At 59.1% G+C, this 10,939-nt stretch overlaps 1 protein-coding gene and 1 pseudogene across 2 annotated transcripts in view; one reads left to right on the top strand and one right to left on the bottom strand.

Moving 5' to 3' along the window:
- Positions 1–422: 422 nt before the first annotated feature.
- On the bottom strand, positions 423–3,535 carry LOC108521453 (uncharacterized; annotated as a pseudogene). The gene is made up of 3 exons (XR_001883190.1): positions 3,095–3,535; positions 2,754–2,823; positions 423–2,235 (listed from the first exon to the last, which is right to left on the bottom strand). The product of XR_001883190.1 is annotated as an uncharacterized LOC108521453 (transcript).
- Positions 3,536–3,762: 227 nt separating this feature from the next.
- SOX10 (SRY-box transcription factor 10) overlaps positions 3,763–10,939 on the top strand; it is a 12,624-nt gene continuing 5,447 nt past the window's right edge. Inside the window, exons 1-3 of the mRNA XM_017861294.1 lie at positions 3,763–3,973; positions 4,447–4,949; positions 10,159–10,427. Coding sequence (XP_017716783.1) covers positions 4,522–4,949; positions 10,159–10,427 — 697 coding nt within the window. The 5' untranslated portion in view covers positions 3,763–3,973; positions 4,447–4,521. The remainder of the gene's footprint in view (positions 3,974–4,446; positions 4,950–10,158; positions 10,428–10,939) is intronic.

The raw sequence follows: 10,939 nt of genomic DNA on the forward strand, positions 1-10,939 counted from the left end.
GCTCACTGCAACCTCCGCCTCTTGAGTTCAAGTGATTCTCCTGCCTCAGGCTCCCATGTAGCTGGGATTACAGGTGCATGCCACCACGCCCAGTTAATTTTTGTATTTTTAGTAGACATGGGGTTTCACCATGTTGGCCAGGCTGGTCTCGAACTCCTGACCTCAGGTCATCTGCCCACCTCGGCCTCCCAAAGTGCTGGGATTACAGGAATGAGTCACCATGCGTGGCCCAGTATGTTTTTCTTAATTCCACAAGTGATTCTAAATTCAACAAGAATTAGAGCCAGTCCTAGGCAACTGATTAGAAATGAAGAACCTCAAGCCCCACCCCAACCTGAAGAATCCCAGTGCTTCTCAAATCCCATTTGAGAACCTGAAGAATCCCAGTGCTTCTCAAATCCCATTTGAGAACCTGAAGAATCCCAGTGTTTCTCAAATCCCATTTGAGAAACACTGCCCTACGCCAAACCCCACATCCACAAGCCAGGCCCTGTGAAAGGCCCCCACAGGGCAACTGGAGGTAGGAGGATGCACAGGCCAGATAGAATTAAAGAGTGGATTGCCAGGACCCTCCAGGTCACATCCACACAGCACTCAGAGGTGCTAAATGCTTTCCCTGTGTTCCTTCATCCCATCTCAGCCCTGTCCTCTAAGAGTCAGGAAGACAGTCTCATGCCTGTGTGGGGAAACTGAGGCGGGGGCAGAGCCTCAACTTGACCAGACCGTCCCTCACTCCTGCATGGCCCCTGGCTCTGCAGCCAGTAGATTTCCTGACCTTCATCTCAGTGTATCCTGCAGGGCAGGCAGAGAGGGAGGGTGACCATCGCCCCATGTGACAGGTGAGGGACCATGGACCCAGGGTACGGAACACAGGTGGAGCCTTCCATAAAGCAGGGCCAGCTCCCTCAGGAAGAGGACTTGGGAGCTGGGGGGTGAAGGGTCACTGCTGACCAGAGGCAGCTCTGCCAGGCAGTGTCATCAGTGGGCTTCATGTTTGACTGACAGATATTTCTTTCCTCTCCTCCTCTCCAGGGCCCATCTTCTGAGTAAATCTAGAACCTGCCTTAACAAAAGCCAGGCCAAGTCCCAGGAAAACTCTGTTGCTCTGGAAAGGCCTCCTTGGGCCATGGAAGGAAGCCTGGATTTCCACCATTACGCTTAGACCACAGGCCCCTCTCTGCTGCGGAATAGAGAGGGCAGGTTACAGAGCCCACCAGGCACCACACCTTGCCATGGACGGTGACAAACCCTCACTTCAGGACAGAGAGGTGATGGGGGGTGGGGTAAGGGGGTCAAAGCATTCCTGGGGAAGGGTCAAGAATGAGGGGTAAAGGGACCCCTGCCACCCCCAGCAGGGAAAGGAGCAGAAGGTGACACTGGCCCTCCTGTTGTCCTGCTGGGGCAGAGGCCCAGGTGTCTTCAGCCAGGATCCCTCCCCTCTCCAAGCTCCCTGCTCTTCAGGAATGAGTGTGGGTCCTTCACCCTCCCCTGCTGGAGAACACTGGGTTCCCAGGGTCTGGGATGGGATGGAGGGGATCCCAGTTGCCAGCATGGTGGGCAGGGATGTGTTCGCAGCAGGGGCCCCAACCACACACACGGCACTGGCCATCTGACAGCCCTTCCCACCCCCCTGCAGGCCCACCTGCCTCACCCAACACTGCGCAGCAGAAAGCCCAGCACAGCCCTGAGAGGAAGGCAGTGTCTGTGCGGGGACAAGGGAGACAGAGAGGGAGTGGCCCCTTCTGTCTAACGTAGCTTCCTGCAGACAGAGCGTGCCCACTGCTACCCCCACCCCCATCCTGGCCCAGCTGGGCCAAGGAGGGCAAAGGAGGAAGCAGGGAGTTAGAGAGGGGGCAGCTGTGGGACCCCACATTCCACCTCCTAACTCTGGGCTCTTTCCCTCCACAACCACCCCTCCTGCCCCAGGGGGTCTCAGGCCAGTCACAGACATGGCAGAGAGTGGGGAGGCCCTTTCCTCAAAGAGGAGGAACTGAGGGGTGGAAGGATGAGTGGGGACCCACCGGGAGAGAGAGATGCCAGGCAGACAGGCAGCGGGCGGGCAGCAGCGGGTGTTGGAGGCGACTGCGGGGCAGCCGGGACACGACTGGGTAGATGCTCGTCCCTCGTCCCTCTGTCCATCCAGGGCGGCTCCTCTCCGGGCGGTTCTGAGGCCGGGCGGGCGCTGTTAAAAAGCTTTTTATGTGTGTGTGTGTTAATCACATGATTGCCGTTCACCTGTATTTCGAACAAAGACAGCTCACTGTTTCAAGGCCCCGAACAAGAGTCTGGGCACAGGGAAGAGAAGGGAGGCGGGGGGAGGAGGGTTGGCAGCGCCGGGGGTGGCGTCGAGGAAAACTGGGGGGAGATTGTCCAAGGCCAGCAAGCGAGAGAAAGAGAAAACCCTTATCAAACTCCTAATTCACTGGGCTCCGAGGCCCCAGACACACTGGCCCGATTGTCTGGCTGGTTGTGTGTGTGAGCATGTGTGTGTGTGTGTGTGTTCCAGTGTCCGCTCCCCCCACCCCCAACATGCCTCTGCCTCGTGTGACTACCTCATTGTGTCCCATTACCCACCCCACACCCCTCTGGCCTTTCCCAAGCATGAGGCCTTGCCTCCCAGACCCCTTGTAGCCCACTCCAGACAGGACCTCTTGGGGTGGGCTTGGGGCCTTGCCCAGCTACTGAGGAGCTGAGAACCACACATGGTCACCAATGTGGCCCCGGCTCCATTGCATACCCCACATACAACCCACCTCGCCCTCAACACCCGGGCAGGGCTGCCCTTAGTTAAGAGTATGGCACTGTGACCTTTGGAGGAGAGGCCTAGGAAAGAGAGAGGAAAAGGTGTCACGGGAGGATGGCCAGGAAAGAAAAGGGGAGGGAGGGAGAGGTGGGCAGAGGAGGGAAGAGGCAGGGCAAGTCCCCACCCCTTCTTGGGGTCAGGGAATAGAGGACTTCGTGACAACCAGGACTACGACTCCCCCACCCTCTCCCAAGACAGGGTGAGCCCAGTGTGGAAGGAGCTGGGTCCCAGGAAGTAGGAACCCAAAATGCCTCTAAGACCTACTGAGAGAGGACCCCTACCCTGTCCCACCTTGGCCTCCTGGCAGCTTTAGTCTTGTGTTTCCACCTTGAACCAGACCAGCCCGTGTGTGTGCTGGGTGTCTGCAGAGAAGGCATCAGAGGTCAAGCTGGGGCTATACACTTCTCAGAGGGAGCCCTGAGAAGTCCCTCACACTGTGCAGGATGGGGCAGAAAGGGCCGCCTGGGAAAAGATGGGAGGCAGGGTGAGGAGCTGGGCATCAGTGCCTGGCACACAGTAGGCACTCAACAGGATTTTGCAGATGAAGCAGCTCGGGCCTGCCACCCTCACAGGCCCACAGGACCCTCATCACCTTCACGTCTCTCCCTAGTTCTCTGCCAAGTGCCCATCCTGCCACCTGAGGCAGACTTTGGGAGTCCTGGTTGGGCCCAGTTTTCTTCCATTCAACAGGTTCTGAGCCTCCAGCCTACATCTCTTCCTTCCCCGGCCTAACCTCCCCTTCGCCTCCCGGACTAAGCTCAAGCTAAGCCCCAGCGAGATGGGCCTGGGCAGCAGGGCAGGGAGCTGGGTGGGGGGGCCTGGGCTCCGGGTGGAGGAGCCCTGAGTGTTGGGGATGAAGGAAAGCCTGGAGGCTCCACCTTCTGCCCTTCCCTCCCTCCTCTCCCCCTCCCCCCTCTCCCCCTCCTTCCTTCCCCAGCCCTCTGCAGCGGCTCAGTCGCTCAGTCAGTCTCGGGCTGTCCGGCCAGGGTGGTTGGTGGTAAGGATTCAGGCTCCGTCCTAACGAGGCCGTGGCCTGAGGCTCAGGGCCCCCCGCCCCTCCCTCCCAGCCCACCAGCGTTACCCCCCAGCCCCGAGCTGGACCGCACACCTTGGGACACGGTTTTCCACTTCCTAAGGACGAGCCCCAGACTGGAGGAGAGGTCCGAGGAGGTGAGTGCGCAGCCTGCTCCTCCCTGGCCCGCCCAGGCCTGGGACCCTGCTGGGTGGGGTGGAGAGAGGCGACACCCCGCCCTTGCCCCCCACCTGGCTCTCCTCTAAACCCCGTTGGGGCAGGCTGAGGGAAGAAGGAAAGGTGAGAGAAAAGGTGGGAAATTCCAGGGGCCGGGATTAGAGCAAAATAAAGGTTCCGTTTTTTTCTTCCTATCATCAACAAACCTCCACCCAAAAAAGGAGGCTAAAAAAAAAGCCACCCACACCAAGAGACGGTTGGGACCAGGTGGTGGGAAGACGCAGAGGCAGGACGCACCCACCTAGAGTCTGGCATGTGCGTGGGCCCCAGGGGCCAGAGTGGGTTTAGCTGGAGTTAGGCAGGGCCGCCACCTCGGGGCTGTACCCGCGTCCTGTCCCAGGCCGCCCTCGAGGCTGCGCGCGCGGCCGCTCCATCGCGCCCTCCTTCCATCCAGGTGGGCGTTGGACTCTTTGCGAGGACCCCGGCGGCTGGCCCGGGGGAGGCGGCCGAGGCGGCGGCCGGGGGCGACATGGCGGAGGAGCAGGACCTATCGGAGGTGGAGCTGAGCCCCGTAGGCTCGGAGGAGCCCCGCTGCCTGTCCCCGGGGAGCGCGCCCTCGCTAGGGCCCGACGGCGGCGGCGGCGGATCGGGCCTGCGAGCCAGCCCGGGGCCTGGCGAGCTGGGCAAGGTCAAGAAGGAGCAGCAGGACGGCGAGGCGGACGATGACAAGTTCCCCGTGTGCATCCGCGAGGCCGTCAGCCAGGTGCTCAGTGGCTATGACTGGACGCTGGTGCCCATGCCCGTGCGCGTCAACGGCGCCAGCAAGAGCAAGCCGCACGTCAAGCGGCCCATGAACGCCTTCATGGTGTGGGCGCAGGCGGCGCGCAGGAAGCTCGCGGACCAGTACCCGCACCTGCACAACGCCGAGCTCAGCAAGACGCTGGGCAAGCTCTGGAGGTGAGCACCCGACCGCCCCCCGGGCTCGGGCCCTCTAGCTTCGGGTGGATTCAGGGTAGCCGAGGCGGCCCGGCCTCCTGCACCCCGGAGCGGGACTGCCTGGCAGTCCTCACTGGATAGGGCTGGAAGACCAGGTGTGGGGACCCCGCCCGCCCTTCCACCACAAGGACCCTAGAACTCCGAATTCCAGCGGCCTAGGCCGGGTCTTCCCACGGGGCGGCGGGCAGGAAGGCGCCCCCTCGTGGTTGGAATTTTGGGGGTGGCAGACCGTGGGGCCTGGGGCTTTGGAGAAAAGGAAGGAAGCTTTCACCAACTCCCTGCCCATAGATATGCACACTCATGCCACCAGCTGCTGAGGTCAGCAGGATTCGAGAGAAACGCTTGGAAAGAACCAAAGGGTTGGCTGGAGATGTAGGGAAACTGAGGCAGTCAGATGGAGAACTCAGGGGAGGTTCGAAGAAAACAAGGAATTCAGATGAGAGTCTTTGGAAGAGTGGGGGATGAAGAGCTGCGGGGACAAATGTTTCTGCTGCTGCAGGATCTCATCCTATCCCAGGGGTCTTCCCTGGGACTTTCTGACCCCACCCTCCTTTGAGTTGGGGGCTTCATCCTCCTAGGGAGAGGACACACAGAAAGGGGCCTCCCCCTCCTGCTGTGCCTCAGAGCCACCAAGTTGATCTCCTTCCTTTCCTCCCTCTCCCAGTTCGGCGCCATCTTCCCTGCCAGGGCCCCACCCCAACGTTGAGCAACCTCTTCCCCCCTGCCCCAGAGCTGGAACTGAGCACTCTGGCCAGAAGGAAACCTTGGCCCCCTTCCTGCCCAGGGGCCCTCAGAGTCCCAGGTTCCCTGGGACCAGCCCACACCTCTAGGAAAAACATCCCCCCACGGAGCAATTCTGCTACCCTCGACTCAGGTCTGGGGTTCAGCCAGGCCTCCTGGGGATGTGTGGAACAGGGCAACCCCCTACTCCCACCCCGGGAATGCCAGAGCAGCTCCAAAAGAGAACAGGGACTCCAGGAGATGTGAGTCGGTAGCAGTCACCTGATTCCCGCTAGACTGGCCAAGAGACAGGCCCAGAAAGGCAAAGGAATTGCAAAGGTCACATAGAAGTTGGTGGCAGAGCCAGGGCCAGAACCCAGAACTCCCATACTCTCTGTCCAGAGGACTTCCCCCGACCCTGGTGACAGTGGTGGATCACCTACACTCTGAGGAGTGGTCAGGATGTTAGGGGGAAGCAAGAAGATAAGAACAAGAGTGAGGAGCATCTGGGTTCCAGAAAATTAGGGCTTTGTCAGAGGAGCCCGGCTCTCTTCCGCTGCCCTCCCCCATGCTGACCACAGTTGGGTAGAGATTGGGTTTAGAAGCTTAGCGTGGTAGAAAGTGCAGGAGGGTCTCCAAGAGACCAAAAGATTCACATCCAGCCCCCTGGCCTGTTCTTGCCATGTGTTTGCTGAAGACCTGATGCCCCTTCCCCTCAGCCCTCAGTGCCCTGCTCACCCAGGGCAGGCCCAGGGCTCAACAACCAGCCCGCTGTGTGGACCCAGACAGCCCAGTTCTGCCCAAGAGTAGAGGTCACAGCTATCTCCTCCACCCAAGGTCCATCCAGATCTGGGTGGGGCTTTGCCCAGGCCAGTACCTTTAGTGCCAGAGGACAAAGAAAGGCCAGTGAGAAACAGACAACCAGGAGAGACATACAGACAGGGCAGACCCTGAGGACCATGAGAAGACCACAGTGCGAGCCCAATGAGAGTCAAAGCAAGGATGGACCTCATTCTGCCTCCATCTCCCATTGCCAAGGGTTTAAGATTGGCTCCTCCATTGTCCCTGTCCCCAGGTTCCCCCAACCCAGAACCCTGGGCTTGGACTCCCTTCAGGAGGACTTATTCTTGGCCATCACTCAAGCTGTGTGCACAGGGGCCAGCCTGAGATGTGGCAGTCAGGAAAACTGGCACTACTTGCTGAGGACCCAATCCCAGGGGGAGGACGGGGCCAGAACCATGGAAAGGATCAAAGGCAATGCCAACAGATGGTGGCTCTCTGGACCCTGGAGGGAGGTCCTGAGAGACCTGTGGATGTGCAATGGGCTGGCCAATTGCTCCAGGGGCTTCTCCTGAAACCTCCTCAAGCTGTGACTCCCAGGATGTCAAGAAGGGGGTGGTTGGGTAGGCAGAGCTAGAAAACAGGTGTCTTAAAACCAAAAAGAAAGAGATACACACAGACTGTGTGGAGTGCCCCAAGGGAGTGTGGGATCAGACACACTGGAGCCCAGGCCCTAAGGGGCCGTGTGAGCCCCAACAGTCACGCTAACCTTTGATGCCCATCTGGGGAGGGGCTACTAGAGGCTGATCACAGGGTGGTGCCTGTGGGTTGGTTGACCTGCCTGGAAAGAACCAGAGCCAAGAAACTGGAAAGGTAGAAACAGGCAAGAGTCCCTCCTGTGTGGTGGGGGTCACCCAGCCTGTTCCCAGTGCCACAGGCCCTTTCCCACGTAGTCTTATGCCCCTGGCCTAGCAGGACATATGTAGCAGCACTCAGTGCCCCACTGTCAGAGCTCCCCGGTTGGGGTTTCCAGTTTGGGTGAGGAATCAGCCTACCTCTTCTCGCCCCCATTCCAAACCTGGGAGACCAGGGAGAAAGAGGGTTGACAGGAAGGTGCAAATGAGTACTGACTTTGGAGTTAGAGCTGGGGGTGACATGGGGGGTTTGGGGCTGGTAATGTTGAGTGGGGACTGGTGCTGGAGATTGGGTTTACATGGTGGGCAGGCTGGGTTTGGGGTTGGGTTGGAGGTGGAATCAGCTGTCCGGCACAGCTGGAGGAGGAGGGGGCTGGGGTCGGGGATGGCAGTGGCCCCGGGCTTAGGTTTCTATCAGGGTTAGGCTAATGCTGGAGGTGGCAGTGGAATCTGACGTTGGAATCCTCCCTCTCTTCTGGCCCCTGTCACTTTCTTGCTGATGCTGGCTGCCAGCTGGGCAGGGGGCAAGGGAAGGATGGGTGAGAGAGTGAGCTCTGTGTCCCATGTCCCCAGCCATCCCAGAAGCCCCTCTGCTGGGGCCCACTGCTGGCGGAGCAGCTCTTTCCTCTGCAGGTTCTCCCTAGTCACACCTTCAAGGCCTGCTCCACCCCCTTCCCTGGTCCCAGCCATCAGAGAGGGTGCCCACATCACACTCCTTGACTCTCAAGGCCTTGCTCCAGCATCTTTGTCCTAAGTGTGTACACTGACTGACAGTCTCAGCTGGAGGGACCCTTTGAGAAAGCTGGGGCTAGGGCTGGGCCCAGGGCGGGGGTAGGGGGAGTAGACAGGGAGGCTAAGCCGCAGAGGAATGCTGCTGCCGGCTAGGAGGTGCCTGGCATGCCCCCCCCGCCCAGCCTGAGGAGGGAGGGCTCGGCCTTCTGCTGACTGGGGAAGAGGGCACCCACTGGGGTGTGAGGGGTGGGGCAGCTGGAGAGAGAGGCCCTCTGGACTGACAGGGCTGCTTCCACGAAGCCTCATGGACTCTCAGTACCAAGGTGTGGGATTCTAGAATTTGTGGACTTTCCCCTCGGCCCCCTCTGTAAGGTACCCATCCTGCCCTCCTCACCCTGGAGTAGCCAAACCCTGAACACCCTCCACCCTCCAACCCTGGCCTGAGGCTGGAGTTGGTGGCAAGGGCGCTGGCTTCAGGGCTTCTTCTCTCCATGTGTTGGTTTCAGGGACTGTTCCAGGGTCTGAGGAGAGTCTAGCTTCCTCTACCCTCTGTTACCTTCTGGACAAGGATATAGGATTCCCCCCAGGAGGCAGTGCCCCCCCACCCTGACTCATGGTAAAGAGGACCCACATCTGCCCCCTCAGTTCCACCACACTGGAATTCACACAATCAGGACCCAGAGTTGAGAGGCCACCCCTAGATCCTCCTGTCTAACCACCCCGGCAAGCAGCATTAGAAAAGCACCTCTCAGGGCTGGGCACGGTGGCTCATGCCTATAATCCCAGCACTTTGGGAGGCCAAGGCGGGTAGATCACCTGAGGTCAGGAATTCAAGACCAGCCTGACCAACATGGTGAAACCTCATCTCTACTGAAAATACAAAAATTAGGCAGGCATGGTGGCCCGTGCCTGTAGTCCCAGCTACCCAGGAGGCTGAGGCAGGAGAATCGCTTGAACCCAGGAGGCAGAGGTTGCAGTGAGCTGAGACCACGCCACGGCACTCCAGTCTGGGTGACAGAGTGGGACTTTGTCTCTAAATAAACAAAAAATAAAAAATCGAAAATCACCTCTTGGGCCGGGCACAATGGCTCATGCCTGTAAATCCCAGCACTTTGGAAGGCCGAGGTGGGCGGATCACCTGAGGTCAGGAATTGGAGACCAGCCTGGTCAACATGGTGAAACCCCATCTCTACTGAAAATATGAAAATTAGCTGGGCATGGTGGCGCATGCTTGTAATCCCAGCTACTTGGGAGGCTAAGGCACGAGAATCACTTGAACCTGGGAGGCAGAGTTTGCAGTGAGCTGAGATTGTACCACTGAACTCCAGGGTGGGTGACAGAGTGAGACTCTCTCACAGAAAAAAAAAAAAAGAAAGAAAGAAAAGCACCTCTTTCTCAAGGTGCTCAGCCCGCTTCCCAGGCCCTGGTGCAAGGCATTTCACATCCATTATTCTGGCCAATCCTACACCCAAGTTAAGCCGATGTTATCATCCTTTTATAGGTGAAGAAACTCAGGCTCAGAGAAGTAATTTGCTCAAGGTCACACACACAGCTAGTAATTAGCAGAGACTGAGCTCTCCCCCAGCCACGCTGCTTCTGTTACCCACCCTCAGTCCCAGGGAGCTCACACCCTAATGAAGTAGCCGATTCCACTTGCAGACAGCTTTGATGATAAGAAAGTGTTTCCTTTCCTTGAACTGGCATCTGCCCCTTGAAACCTCTATTCCTACTTTAATTCCTGCTCAGGGGCTGCCAGGAGCAGCAGGCTGACCCCTCTCAGCCTCCAGCCCGTGAAGGATTTGGGGGCAGAGATCACAGTCCTCTGAGGCTATATTCCTTGGGCCTCACATCTCTCAGTCCATAAATCATAGGGCACAGCTCCTACCCCAGGTCCTGTCCTCTGGGTGCCCCATCCCAGGGCCTCACATCTTCCAAGACGGACACTCAGAGGGAGGCCAACCTGGAGTGCTCTGGCACTCACGCCGGCCCCTCTGCCGTCCTCTCCGCCTCCCACCACACCCCAGGCTGCTGAACGAAAGTGACAAGCGCCCCTTCATCGAGGAGGCTGAGCGGCTCCGTATGCAGCACAAGAAGGACCACCCAGACTACAAGTACCAACCCAGGCGGCGGAAGAACGGGAAGGCCGCCCAAGGCGAGGCGGAGTGTCCCGGTGGGGAGGCGGAGCAAGGTGGGACCGCCGCCATCCAGGCCCACTACAAGAGCGCCCACTTGGACCACCGGCACCCAGGAGAGGGCTCCCCCATGTCAGATGGGAACCCCGAGCACCCCTCAGGTGAGTGCTGATGACAGGGCTGAGGGTGGGGCAAGGCCGGTCAGTGGAGAGAGGAGAGGGCTGGATGGCAATGAGACCCTGGACTCTAGGGAGAGCATGCCAGGCTGTGCAGTTGCCCCAGCAGAGCTGCAGGGGCCCAGAGGGCGCTCCATGGGGGTTCCAGTGCCAGGGGCAGTGGCTGGGCAAGATGGCTCTGATCAGGGCTGATCCAAGGGGTCACCGCTGCTGGGCAAAGAGGGCCAGTTAGAGTCTGTAGAGGCCAACCGGCCAGGCACAGTGGCTCACGCCTGTAATCCCAGCACTTTGGGAGGCTGAGGCGGGCCGATCACCAGGTCAAGAGTTTGAGAGCAGCCTGGCCAATATGGGGGAAAAAAAGAGTCTGTGGAGGCCATAGAGTGAGAGGTGGCTGGGGTAGTTACAAGGAAAGGAGGAGAAGACAGGACAGTTTTGAGAAATGAAAGATCAAATGGAGGAGAGGAAATCACTGCCTCTTTCCCACCAGCCATTCTTTT

The sequence above is a fragment of the Rhinopithecus bieti genome, unplaced genomic scaffold (assembly GCF_001698545.2).
Source record: "Rhinopithecus bieti isolate Rb0 unplaced genomic scaffold, ASM169854v2 scaffold_56975, whole genome shotgun sequence".
Classification (NCBI taxonomy): Eukaryota; Metazoa; Chordata; class Mammalia; order Primates; family Cercopithecidae; genus Rhinopithecus; species Rhinopithecus bieti.